The sequence below is a fragment of the Haliotis asinina genome, chromosome 5 (assembly GCF_037392515.1).
Source record: "Haliotis asinina isolate JCU_RB_2024 chromosome 5, JCU_Hal_asi_v2, whole genome shotgun sequence".
NCBI lineage: Eukaryota > Metazoa > Mollusca > Gastropoda > Lepetellida > Haliotidae > Haliotis > Haliotis asinina.
In genome coordinates this window covers 56,113,584-56,128,120 of record NC_090284.1, presented here as the reverse complement: position 1 = coordinate 56,128,120, position 14,537 = coordinate 56,113,584, and the positions used below count along the sequence as shown (strand labels likewise).

At 40.1% G+C, this 14,537-nt stretch overlaps 1 protein-coding gene across 3 annotated transcripts in view; it reads right to left on the bottom strand.

The window, feature by feature from the left end:
• The window catches only part of LOC137284865 (calcium-dependent protein kinase C-like), a 136,434-nt gene that overhangs the window by 13,242 nt on the left and 108,655 nt on the right, over window positions 1-14,537 (bottom strand). For all 3 annotated transcript variants that reach the window (XM_067816887.1, XM_067816888.1, XM_067816885.1), the window contains exons 11-15: window positions 12,974-13,036; window positions 10,373-10,511; window positions 9,124-9,204; window positions 968-1,075; window positions 233-373 (exon numbers count right to left, since the gene is read on the bottom strand). In XM_067816887.1, the coding sequence (XP_067672988.1) occupies window positions 233-373; window positions 968-1,075; window positions 9,124-9,204; window positions 10,373-10,511; window positions 12,974-13,036 (532 nt within the window). The remainder of the gene's footprint in view (window positions 1-232; window positions 374-967; window positions 1,076-9,123; window positions 9,205-10,372; window positions 10,512-12,973; window positions 13,037-14,537) is intronic.

The window sequence follows — 14,537 nt, the reverse complement described above, 5'->3', positions numbered from 1 at the left end:
GCAAACCTCACCAGAAAAACAATTTTGGTCATATCTCTGGATTCACATTTTGAAGCAACTTGTCACTACCATAAAAATATTTTGACGATTGATTTTCTGCTTGCCTTTTCATGATCTAGCAGAAATGTTCTGTTTACTGTTTTTAAGTTTTCAGCTTGTACATTCATGACAGTGTCTGATCTCAGCTTGGAGTTACCATGACGCTGAGATGCTATCACCTGAAGATACTTACAATCTTGGGTTTGTAGGGAGGCTGTATCTCCATGCCTTCTATTTTCTCCCAGTTTATTCTTCTGAAGAAAGCATGATCCTTGATGTCTCTCTCGCCAGTCGGGCCACACCCAAGTCGCTTCTGGGGGTTCTTTGTCAACAGCTGAAGGACGGACAGAAATGTGATTGTGCAAATTCTTCACAAGACAAACTATAAAATTTCCTACTATGTGTAGCAGTAACTACAGATTGGTGAAGCACATAACATAAACTATGTATATACATACCGTAGAAATATTTTACAAAAACTTGCATGAACTAAAATGATTTTCAAGCACTAAAGCCGAAACTTTCATTTATTCATACTATTTTTAAGAGAATCATACAGTTTGATGTAGACCATTTTCTCTTTTGATTTTCCAACCAGCAACACTTTATTTAAGAAAAAAAGTGACAAAAACTTTCCTTCTTTCATTTAGCTATTGATCTATCTTTACATCCATCAGTGCAAAGGTCTATTTTACTTTTTTACAGGTCGAAATGGAATTTAGAAGTGATGCACATGAAAGAGGGCATTTATGAATATCAACTTCTGCAATATGAGGAATGCAACATTTCCGAGAATATTTATCAAGTGATGAAGGATCAGGAATATACTCGGAAACATCATGTTACCCATATTACTGTGTTAACATCCATAAACCTCCCATTATGGTTATCGAACTACAGCCACATCAATATGTGGGCCTCTCCTCACCCCCTTGCAGATGGATACCGCTTCTCGAGACATAGACTTGGGGTAAGACACGTTGTGGTCAGTGATCGACGTGAATAGCTCCTCCTCGTCCTCACCATCAAATGGAGGCTAGAAGGACAGGTCAAGGTCATGGAATATACAGATACCCATATAATTCACTGACAATCAAAAGGTATTTTTAAGGTTTTATCCATGCATAAAGGTTTTAGGAAATTATGACTGGTGAATTTCTTTTTACAGCTTCCTCCACTTTAAGTCCACGATCATATTGGTCTTGAAGAGGAGAACATGACAGATTTTTCATACGTGATGAATTGTCAATGAATTAAAAACTAGATAGAGCATGAAAACAAAATGTGTTTAACGTTACTTTAAGCTACAAGCAACCAAAACAAAATCTGTGCCAGTTTATATTTGTTGTTGTTTGTGAGCATGCATGACTGAATGTGTGCTTGCATGTGACTGGGCATGTGCACTTTCTTGCATGTTGTTGTCTGTACTAGTCCAATGTCAAGCCCATTTCTGGTGTCTCCCAAGGCAATATTGCTGGAATATTGCTAAAAGCGGCATAAAACTAAATTTACTCTCTGTACTGGTCCACATTTCGACCAGATACATAGACACTCCTGCTGTACTTGAACACTGACATCCCACTGAGACAGACTACACTAACTCTGAGCCAGCAGGTCTCATTTACAACTAGCATCTTCAAACGTCTTCAGACACTACACAAATAAATGATAGTACAAAGACCGGGGCTTTAAACCATCATATCAACACAGCATGACGTACATGTACGTAACAGTACAACAAAGCAGCAGTAGATATATCATTTTTGTGTTCAGACAAGATACACATCTACTAAACACAAATGAAGCTTCAAATTACATCGGTTTGATTGTGGCACGGTCTAGCAAGAACACTATAACTACCATCACCTGGAGCAATTAACAGGTAATGTCTTTCATTTTCTGATTGCAAAATATGACACAGGTGATGGGTGAATGAATCAGCACTCATGATGTCAACCACTGGATTTTCCAGTATAAAATCAATTACATGTATTTCCAGATCATCACCACATGGCTTGAATATTTTAGTCTCCAGCACTGATCAAACATAAACATACATATGTGCAATCACCGTGAACTGAAACTTCAGATTTACAACACGTTTCACTTGGCTTGAAGGGGTAGTGAGGTAGCCTAGTGGATAAACCGTTTGCTTGTCATGCCGAGGATCCCAGTTCAATTCAAGACATAATACAATGTGAAGCCCATTTCTGGTGTTCCTTATCATGATATTGCTGAAATAGTGTTAAACGCAGCGTAAAACTATATTCAGTAACATGGCTAGAGAGTATTATATCTCAGAGTATTAATTTCAGTTGAGCCATGTCTTCTATTGCCTACATGTCATATTTGTGTTGGACCTGGTCTCCAGCTACCAATGTCTCAAGAAGTCACTAATGGGATCAGGTACTCAGGTACCTGACCTTGTTATGTGCCACTGTATTCCAGTTATAGTGACTGGTGCTAATGGGTTGCCTGATCCAGACTGGATCATGGGTGCTGTTGTACAAAACAACCTTAGCGCTAAGGCTACCTTACACCATTGTTTAGATATGGGAGTTAAGGTTAACTTTGCGCTAAGACTGCTTCGTACAACAGCCCCCTGGAACATTGCTGAGAGCATTAAACAACAGTCAGTGGAGCATCTGTCTTGTCAGCTGATGTCATGCCCTTCAGTACATCAGGCATTACAAACATGAGATCTGTCTACTCAATCTCTTCTACATGTATCATTGTTCTTAGTCTCTCAATCACACCTCACACCTCAAACTGGTCCCCCAGCCACTGGCCATCAACGTCTCCTCCATATCACACCTGTGTTCACCTCAACCTGATCCCAACACCCTGGCCATCAATGCCCACTCTCTATCACACCTGTGTTCACCTCAACCTGATCCCCTCAACCTGATCCCAACACCCTGGCCATCAATGCCCACTCTCTATCACACCTGTGTTCACCCCAACCTGATCCCCTCAACCTGATCCCAACACCCTGGCCATCAATTCCCACTCTCTATCACACCTGTGTTCACCTCAACCTGATCCCCTCAACCTGATCCCAACACCCTGGCCGTCAATGCCCATTCTCTATCACACCTGTGTTCACCCCAACCTGATCCCCTCAACCTGATCCCAACACCCTGGCCATCAATGCCCAGTCTCTCTATCACACCTGTGTTCACCTCAACCTGATCCCCTCAACCTGATCCCAACACCCTGGCCATCAACATCCCCTCCCTATCACACCTGTGTTCACTTCCACCTGATCTCCTACCCACCTGACCATCGACGTCTCCTCCATATCACACCTGTGTTCACCTCAACCTGATCCCAAAACCCTGGCCATCAATGCCCACTCTCTATCACACCTGTGTTCACCCCAACCTGATCCCCTCAACCTGATCCCAACACCCTGGCCATCAACATCCCCTCCCTATCACACCTGTGTTCACCCCAACCTGATCCCCTCAACCTGATCCCAACACCCTGGCCATCAATGCCCACTCTCTATCACACCTGTGTTCACCCCAACCTGATCCCCTCAACCTGATCCCAACACCCTGGCCATCAACATCCCCTCCCTATCACACCTGTGTTCACCCCAACCTGATCCCCTCAACCTGATCCCAACACCCTGGCCATCAATGCCCACTCTCTATCACACCTGTGTTCACCCCAACCTGATCCCCTCAACCTGATCCCAACACCCTGGCCATCAATGCCCCCTCTCTATCACACCTGTGTTCACCTCAACCTGATCCCCTCAACCTGATCCCAACACCCTGGCCATCAATGCCCACTCTCTAACACACCTGTGTTCACCCCAACCTGATCCCCTCAACCTGATCCCAACACCCTGGCCATCAATGCCCACTCTCTATCACACCTGTGTTCACCCCAACCTGATCCCCTCAACCTGATCCCAACACCCTGGCCATCAACATCCCCTCCCTATCACACCTGTGTTCACCTCAACCTGATCCCCTCAACCTGATCCCAACACCCTGGCCATCAATTCCCACTCTCTATCACACCTGTGTTCACCCCAACCTGATCCCCTCAACCTGATCCCAACACCCTGGCCATCAGTGCCCCCTCTCTATTACACCTGTGTTCACCCCAACCTGATCCCAACACCCTGGCCATCAATGCCCACTCTCTATCACACCTGTGTTCACCTCAACCTGATCCCCTCAACCTGATCCCAACACCCTGGCCGTCAATGCCCATTCTCTATCACACCTGTGTTCACCCCAACCTGATCCCCCCAACCTGATCCCAACACCCTGGCCATCAATGCCCACTCTCTATCACACCTGTGTTCACCTCAACCTGATCCCCTCAACCTGATCCCAATACCCTGGCCATCAACATCCCCTCCCTATCACACCTGTGTTCACCTCAACCTGATCCCCTCAACCTGATCCCAACACCCTGGCCATCAATTCCCACTCTCTATCACACCTGTGTTCACCCCAACCTGATCCCCTCAACCTGATCCCAACACCCTGGCCATCAGTGCCCCCTCTCTATTACACCTGTGTTCACCCCAACCTGATCCCAACACCCTGGCCATCAATGCCCACTCTCTATCACACCTGTGTTCACCCCAACCTGATCCCCTCAACCTGATCCCAATACCCTGGCCATCAACATCCCCTCCCTATCACACATGTGTTCACTTCCACCTGATCTCCTACCCACCTGACCATCGACCAACCCTCCTTGAGAATCAGGCCTGTGTTCACCTAAACTAGACCTCCTACCCTGTGGCAATCAACCAACACCACAACATCATGCCCACATGTTGTTACTGCAAAGCCTGCTCTTCAGTGCCACCTCAGACAATTAGGTCTGGAGTTCAATGGGGGCAGCATCCCTCTTAGCCATATCGATCGCAGTGTGACTGTGACATGGCTGCAATTGTCTGGACCTATGACAGAAGGGCAGTAACTCCTGCTTTCAAGTCACTTACTGAAGAATTACTAGCCAAGGATCAAAGCTGTCTGCAATTGCCAACCTTGGCTGATGCCAAACTCAGACATGATAATTCCAGGTGTTCTCAGCTGATTGAAATGAGTTCAAATAAGGCAATAAGATCACATGGGCATTTCATTCATCGATTTGGAGATGCAAGCCTGGGCTGTACTGACTGACATGTAACAATATGATACAACGTTAATATCAGGAATGTTACATATGATAAAAAAGTGAATACTGTTGACCGCTGAAATAATTTTTTGACCGGTTGTTTGATCAGAACACAAAGAGTGTCCTAAAAACTGTCAAAAATGATGATGCCATATGGAATTTTAACATATTTCCTCAAAACAGAATGCACAGATGCCAGCCCTGATTTAGCAATTAGTATTCAGGCCAAATAGTGCTGTAAAAAGTAGTATGGACTTTTCCAAGGAATTTTCATATTTTTAAAAATATACATAGATTTTCTTCTTATAATTAACACTGTTGTAGGTATCCACATGTAGCTGGATAAGGAACACAATGTGTTTTAAATTTATATTGTGCCTGTTAAGTACGCTGATTGTTAATTTAATTTAATGTATTTTTTTTAACGATACATATATTTTTACTGCTATCCTAATTGAGTATTTTGTGTTGTTTTTTTCATAATGAACATGATAAAATCTTATGGGTTGGCATCTTTGCAGAATGCCTTATCACTGTAATGGCTACAGCAATTACAAAATAAAAGTGATCATAGACCCCAAGAACAACCACAGACAAATCAGTGACCTTGAAGATACCAATGACCTTGTGTACAACAATGATATCAGCCATTTCATATGGACAACTGCTGGAGTTGCTCTGCCTTCCTTAACACCATTGTGACTTAGTACACAGGAATAATTAATAGTGAGTTTATCTTTACGCTGCTTTTAGCAACATCACAGAAGGGGACACCGGAAATGGACTGTACATATTGTACCCATGCGGGGAATTGAACCTGTGCCTTTGGCTTGACAAGCTAACGCTTTAACCACTAGGCTACTAGACTAACAACATGCAATGACCATCACGACATCAGGCACAGAAATGGTGTTCATCAAACACTTTCCTAACAATTACAGCATTGACCTGAAACCTGCCCAACCTCAAGACCACCATATTAAACACTGATAACAAGAGCAGGCACTGAACTTTGGAAATAGTCTTAAAATATACATCTGAATAACAACTGGTGCTACCTTTTCAGGTAAACATATGCTCTACATGTATAAAAAGAAAATCATTTATTAGAAACTTGGCTGGAGTAAAGATACAAGCTGCTTTTAATCAATTCTGAATCAATTTATTTTATTGACTGACTGAACAAAATGTTCTTTATATTGATGATGATATTTGAAAACCATGGTCATGAGAGATAATTCCCCAAAGCCTGGATAAGCTGCATATCCGGATAAAATACACAAAGAAATTTTCCAATTATGCACTGAAAATGTTATAAACACATGCATACAAAATAAATTTACAAAAAGTGTTAATGAAATAGACATTGATTGCTATCAAGTTGTATTATTAGTTTCGAACTAGATTAGTTTTGTTGGTATAGGATGAGTGTTTTTGTATGAAATCATTTCCATTATGTTCCAGATGGTGCTGATTAGATATGATATAAGGCAGTACATACCTGCTTAATAAACGTACTCAATGACATGTTTAGCTGAGTAAAATACTGATACACCTACATATTTGACAGCAGTGTGTAATGGAAAATACAATACCCATTCAACTTTAATAATAACCCCCTCCCCAAAATACAGTGGGTACAGAACCCACATGAGCTAAATCTTCTCTGGAGCTTTTATTCAACATATCCTGTCAATGTGGAAATGAAAATCAATGCACCAGAAGCTATGACAATGAAACTGCTGGAAATATTGCAATGATCTGTGCCAGTGTGTTGTGATGTTCAGTTACACATTACCCTGAACATATAACCAGAAAATACCAACAGATTCAGCTCCAAAAATGAATTCTGAATGATGCGAGATTGTGGAAATATGTCAACATTGCTAAGAGCAAATGAAACTTAAACAAGAAACTGGAAGACTCTTTGACAACTGAAACATGGATTGGCCATTTTGTCTCTAAGGGAAAGCACAACTATGTAACATTCTTCAAACAAAGCACCGTTTTCATGGAGACTAGTGATCTATATGTCATCAGAGATGTGTACAGAGAACAAGATAATCCAAACTTGGCAGCTCATATTGCACTGATCTGAATTTAATAAACTTGCAAAGAAAACAGTTAGATCAAACACAGCAGGAACGCATTTGCTTCCATCAATGTGACTGTGTGGAGTGGACAAAAGTGCTCCAGGAGTGTGATGGAGTGTGAAATAATGTTGACTCAGCAAAGTAGCAGGACGGACAGTGGGGACTACACCCTCCCAGGAGTGCCTCTCTCATTTGTTATATCTCTGTCTCATCTTGTCAAATTCTGCAGAATAACACTGAAGACGATGCAGTGTTCTGCTTGGATCAATGTGGGAAAACAGAGCATATGAGCACAAAGGTATCTCAGTGTTAAACAGAGCATATTCTGTCGCACTCAGGACACTGGGAAAGTGGCAATTAGTGACAAATCTGCCATACATATTGATGGATGGTTTGGAGATGGTTCTTAGGTGTAACGTTTCCTTCTTTGACATAGAGAGAGGAATTCTGACATAACAATTGCTCCTTAGACGTCTTGATGGTGGTTGCTTAAAGGTCTATATCCCTCCCATCTCATCGATCATACACGAGCTGAGTGTAAGAGGATACATGTGTATAGGGAGGCTTTTGCTGTACAACTCATGATCACCTCTGTCAGATTCATTGTCCGTATTAATACTGGGTAAGCCCTGGACTTAGGCTCTGCTATATTCTGCGACAAAAGAATATTTTGCAGACAATTACCACTTGGTGCAGAAATGTAGCAAATTTGCCAAAAATCCCGTAAGTGCAGAATATAAAGAATTTTCCTCATTCTTACTGTGTAGAATTTGTCAAATACACAGAAGTTAAAAAATGAGTCATAACATGTGAAAGCTGGACAGGTTTAATAGAAACAATCCACATTATCTTAACTGAATATTGTTTCAACTGACGCATTCCAAATGATTCTTTTAAAGAGTTTGTTTTATAAAGGAAAACAACCAAATTAATTAGCAAACAATTTTTTAAGCATTTTAAGTGAATGAGAAATTTGCTTTCCAACCGTCCAACCGGTGCAAAATTGTGCTTGAATTGTGAGAAAATTATCAGAAACTGTTTCTGAATTTATATCGTGTTTATCTTTTGACCAAGGAGTACAACTGAAAACTTTACAATGACTTGATATTTCACATCACATTCCCCAGTATCACGCCCATAAAACAGTACTGTATGATAGAGCAGAGATGTGACCGATATTTCAAAGAAGAACATGTATAGTGTAGTGCTAGCCAACCGAGATATCACACCGTAGTAGCTTGGTGAATGCCACATATTACACTAACAACAAGATGGCTACCCATTGTGTTCTCTCCATAGTGTCCAGCAAAACAGGTCATCCAGGAGCTTCTTGTACAGCTCTTTGATGTGGCTTGTGGGTGAGTAGACTCTCCAGTGTTAATGAAAATGTCATGATAAGGCAAACTTTTTGTTGAAACCTGACCATGTGGTAGGTTAAATTAATACTTCAATACTGGCTAGCTATTCTCTAAATGTTCTCATGGGAGGTTAATTGGAGAGGAAGCAAATGTGTCACAGTTTGTAATACCTTGGTGAAAAAAACTATTTTATTTTAGGGAATAACAGGGTTTCAAAACAAAGTTTATGGTCACTTATATGTTTCGTTTCAAATAATTAGACCATCAATAATTGGAGACTAATAGGCGTGAATAAGTACAGTTTTCAGGTGCTTTTAGCAATGTTTCAATATCACAGTTGAGGACACCAGAAATGAGCTTCACACTGAACTCAGGAATAGAACCTAGGTCTTCAGTGTGACAAGTGAACACTTTAATAAGGAAAGTCCTTGAATCAGAATGCCACTGTAATGGTTGCAAATGACAAGCTGTCTCAGCCTTACCTGTCCAGCAAGCATCTCGTAGAGTAACACCCCGAATGCCCACCAGTCCACTGACTTTCCATACGGCTGGTACAACACAATCTGGAGGGGAAAACAAAATGTCAGCAACTGGAACGTATGTTCTTTAAGTCATAATGGATGTACTCTAATAATACCTACCTCAAAAGTACTACCTGATTCCTAGCGAAGCAAACTTTGAATCTAATGTCACCAAAGAGCATAACAGCAATTAGAAACTTAGGACAAACCAATTGTATCTCTTGTTTTACGGATCTCCCTGCTGTATTTTTAATGAATAAAAAAAAAAAAAAAAAATTTACAAGCTCAAAAAAATAAAATCCAAATGTTTTTATTGGTTGAAAATGTACACTCACAAGAAAATACATCATAGGTTGTTTTCTATTACCCATATTCAATTCATAAATTGCCAAAAGTAAAATACTTTGAGCATTCAGATGGAATATTACTTTGGATTGGAAATCTTATTTGTATTGTTTTGACTTAAGGTTTCTGTAAAACGACAAATAAAATTGGTCAGGCCTCATCAAAATTCATTTACCATGCTTCCAAACTTTAAATGTCATGTCCACATGAATGCCTGCATATGTGTTGTGCATGTATGTATGCTGTGTTTGTATGCATCTGTGGGTCTGTATGTATGTGAGCATGACTGTAATTGTTGTTATATGTGTATTACATATGTATGTATTGCTGCATACCTATTTATATTTACTGCTCTTGACCACCTCACATGGTGCTACTGTGCTGTGCACATGCATATCATGCGTTGTAAGTCAATTTAATGAGGTTGACAAACTACCCATACTGACATTCCATTTACTGGTAATATTACCATACATCTTTAGCAAAGGATAGGGCAACTGATTAATATTAAATGGTGGACAGCTTGTTGGTGGCACACATTCTTGAGTGTACAATATATTAATACCAACTTTCTTTGATCATTAACATCTGTTCACAACCATTAAACCTGATCCTCCATTCTGAACCAGGAACAGAAACGAATCTCATGATTGAATGGCTTTCCCGCCACAGACACCAATCTTACAGCTTATCACAGCAACCTATTAATAACAAATATTTCTCCTTTACAGCATTTCTGACTGAAGTGATGATTAATAATCAACAACATTTCCAACCAATGACATGACCCCTTTGAGGGAGTTATAATCAATGGCAACGGTGAGCTTTGGCCTCTGCTGAAGGACAATGGAAGCTGTGTTAGTACCTCGGGTGCAATGTAATCCGGTGTTCCACAGAATGTCCTTGTTGTCTTGTTGTTCAGGATACCTTCTTTACACATGCCAAAGTCAGCTATTTTGATGTGTCCTTCGGCATCCAACATCACATTATCAAGCTTAAGATCTCTGAAAACAAAGGACTCTTTTGAAATAAATGTGTAAAACAGGTTACAACTAACAACAAAGTTCTGTCCCCAAAACTCATAAAAGGATGTCGTCACCATCACACACTTGCTTTTAAATGGCAGAGGCACAATATAAGAGGCTGTGAAAACAATATTTAAGTATTTCTTCAATATTCCATCTAAATGCAAAAATATGGAAAAAAATTGAAACAACGCATGAAACAAGGAATATTCAAAGTAATACTTATCCGTAACATTGATGCAGTACATGATTGCCATCAGTCTTCATAACTACAATGCTTCAGAGAAGACTTACATGTTCATTATTGGCCTGATAGGGTTTCCAAAAGGTTTCCCATAAGAAATTGTCAGTCAGCAGTTTTAGAACTTCTTGAACAAATGTTACTATTAGCAAATAGATCAATGTCATGATGTGCTGATTCAGAGAATGATGATGCTCACAGCTGAGTGATTGAATGAGTTAAAATTCTTTGTCACTTCGGCAGTTTTTAAGCCATATCATGACTAAAACAAGTTTTCACCAACAGCTGAAGACAAGATATGAAAAATATGATAAACACCAATGTCAGAGATTAACTAGTCTATTAGTCTGTCATACGACCCTGAAGCAAATCTAACGCAAGTCTAGAAAAAGTGGCGAGACTAGATTTCCACAGCTTCAGGGTCACCAAAAATGAGGAAAGTCTCAGGGTGCCTTTACATTAAATTTTATTCTTTTAATATGAACTTTTCTGCTGTAAAATGTGTTTATTTCAGAGACTAGTCATCAGCCCAACCAAATTACTCCATTAGGGTGGAAGGTGAAGGAATGGAGTAAACAATATCTATGATCACCAGGGTTTCATCTGATGTGCAAATTGAGTCCAGTATACGCAAACATACAGAATTAATGCTCACAAAGTCATTCACTATAGTAATATAATTCATTGTACCTACAACACATCTATGACTTTGTGAGTGTTTACTTGTTTCCTTCATCTATCAGTCCACATGATCAATGACTGATTCCAGGTTCTTAGTATTAAAATGTACAGTTGTATCCAACATTATTTCACAGTACCCTCAAAACGACTAAATTGGGAGGTCCCTGGACCCCATGTTTGTGAGTTAAGGTAAAACCCTAAATAACTTAAAGTCAGAGAAGACGTGAAAAAGGCAAATCATGTCTAATAGAGAAACAAACTATGTGAATAACAACTTCTTCATCCTCGATACCTCCAGGGTCTACGTTCCGAAAAGTCTCCACTATAACCTGGACACATCTACGGGTCCTTATTACCTCCCTTTGCTGACTCCGCTTTCTCACAGTAGCCAATCAGAGTGGTCACCGTTATAACCGAATTTGCAAGTGTCAACAAAGATAGCAGTTGCAACTGCGAAGGTTTGCTCGCCGTGCGACTCACAATTTGGGGAAATCATACACGCAACTTTATAGGTCCGAAACCTTTTTTTAAAACATATGCAAGAAATCCATCTAATACTTTCAGAGAACCTACGCATGGTTTGTTTGCCAAGTTTAATTGGTTAGAGAATTTAAAAAGCGAAAGTGAGTTGTGATTGGTCCGCTCAAATTCCCAGCGTAGGCACCTGACTGGATAAAAAGCCAGCCAAGGGAGGTAATAAATTTATAGGGCTGAGCCGTAGATGCATCCAGGGTATAGCGGAGACTTTTCGGAACGTATACCCTGGAGATATCGAGGATGCAACTTCTTGAGAGCAATGATTCTTGTACCGTTGTCAAGCATAAATGGAACATGAAGAGGGGGCAAATATATGTATATACTGAATGTAAGAATGTAACAAAGAAAATAACATAATTAACATAGGTATCTAGGCAGTCAGCTGATGAGGCCATGGAAGCCAATACAGACAGTGAGATGTTTATACAGCAGAGTTTATACAGTAGATTATGTTTGGTGGAGTACATCATAGGCAGATGGAATGCTGTACGGAACCGCTGCTCTCACATATAACAGAAGTTTTTATCCAAAAAGTTTGTTCTATATTGTACTTCCGAACTTCTAAAATGCCTCTCAAAGACGGCAACCATGTCCTGCCCAAATGGCACCTGCCAGCCTCTTACACAATCGACCGTTTGTATTCCTGGTAAGTAGGTAACACTGCAAAAATCAGTGTTTGTTAACTCATTACTGTCAAGAAATCACAGTCACATTCTTATTTGTACACTGCACCATGTTTGATTACACGATGCCATTTAGAAAGTGGTCAAATGCAACATATGTCATATTTACTAAGAAAGTGAAATCCCAAATATGACATATGTTGCATCATGTTTGTTCTGCAAACATAAATCCATAAATCTTTGAAGAGTTTGTTTTCTCAATCAGTGGCTGACACACTTGTACATCTTAGCGAGACAGAACAAATTGACATGATAAGACACAATGTGATCATGAGGTACGTATCTTCACATGCTCTCACCTATAGATTATTCCTTGGGAATGGAGATAGAAAAGGCCTATGGCTATTTCAGCTGCATAAAACCTGAAAGAAAGGATATGGCTTGTATTAGCTTTCAGTGTTGTGTTGGACTGTACTACAAATGTGATCACATATATTGATCCAAAAATGTTCAGTTCCATTGGTATTCCAGCCTCAAGGAGAGGCGAGGTAGCCCAGTGATTAAAACATTTACATGTCATGCATTGAAGGCCTGGGTTCGATTCCCAACATGGGTACAATGTGTGAAATCTTTTCCTGGTGTCCTCCAGTTCTGCTGTCCCCACTGTGATATTGCTGGAACATTGCTAAAAGCAGTATGAAACTAAACTCACTCAAACTCCACCCTAGACTATTTTAAAGGAAGAACTGTGCATGCATTTTGAAATGTATGCCTTTATTCAGCTCTGGTAGCATTTACCATAGCATTCACCTAGCATTGACAATTCAACTGAATACATAATCTTGAACAGCAGTTGCAAGCATGTTTCACTATATGCATTATAAATTAACGCTTAACCTTACTGGCAAGACTTTGCAGAGCAATATTCCCTATGATGCGGGTTGGATACAGGATAGGATAATACCATTCCCAAACAAATGGATCCTTTGTTGCATCGCATGAAAGAATACAATTGGATCCTTTTTTGTTGTTGCATCGCATGAAAGAATACAACTGGATCCTTTTTTGTTGTTGCATCGCATGAAAGAAAACAACTGGATCCTTTTTTGTTGTTGCATCCCATGAAAGAATTAATTTAAAACTTATTCTGTATTCTGTACAGAATATATTCTATATTCTGTATTTAGCCAAAAGTCATGCTGGAGTGTCCATGTATTCATAATGCCTAATTTCTTCACTTAATGTAGAATTATCTTCATATTTGAGAATTTCTTTTCCAGAAGGAAAATAAAGAGTCAGTGTTAAAGTGAATGAATGAATTTAGTTTTTACATACAGCCACAATATTCCAGCTATATGCTGGTGGTCTGTAAATAATGGAGTCTGGACCAGACAATCCAGTGATCAACAGTATGAGCACCAATGTGCGCAACCAGGAAACAATGACACATGTCAACAAAGTCAGTGAGCGTGACCACCCAATCGTAAGTCAGTGTTAAAGGTAGAACACTTGCAACAAAACATTGGCATGTACGTATGATGTTTGTGTGGTGTTTTATTTTGTGTGTGTCGACTAATTCTAACCCGAGGTGGCATACTTATCATAATAATAATAAGTCATCTTTTACAGCACACATTCTCCAAACACCAAGTGATTGCTTGCAGCACTTTTGTTAAGACAGCTAGACTAGACATCTGGGTAATATGCTAGGAAGAGGAAGTTTTCAAGTTTGACTGGAAGGCAGACAGTTTTTCAGTCTTTTTAATGAAGAAGGGAAGATCATTCCAAAGAAATGTGGATGTGAAAGAGAAGTGTCCAAAGTTTTTCAGGTTGGCTGTTGGAATTGTGAGATGTTGGCTGATCTGGGGCAGCAAGGGGGAATATAGTGTTTCAACAAGTTGGTCAGGTAAGACGGAGCTGAGC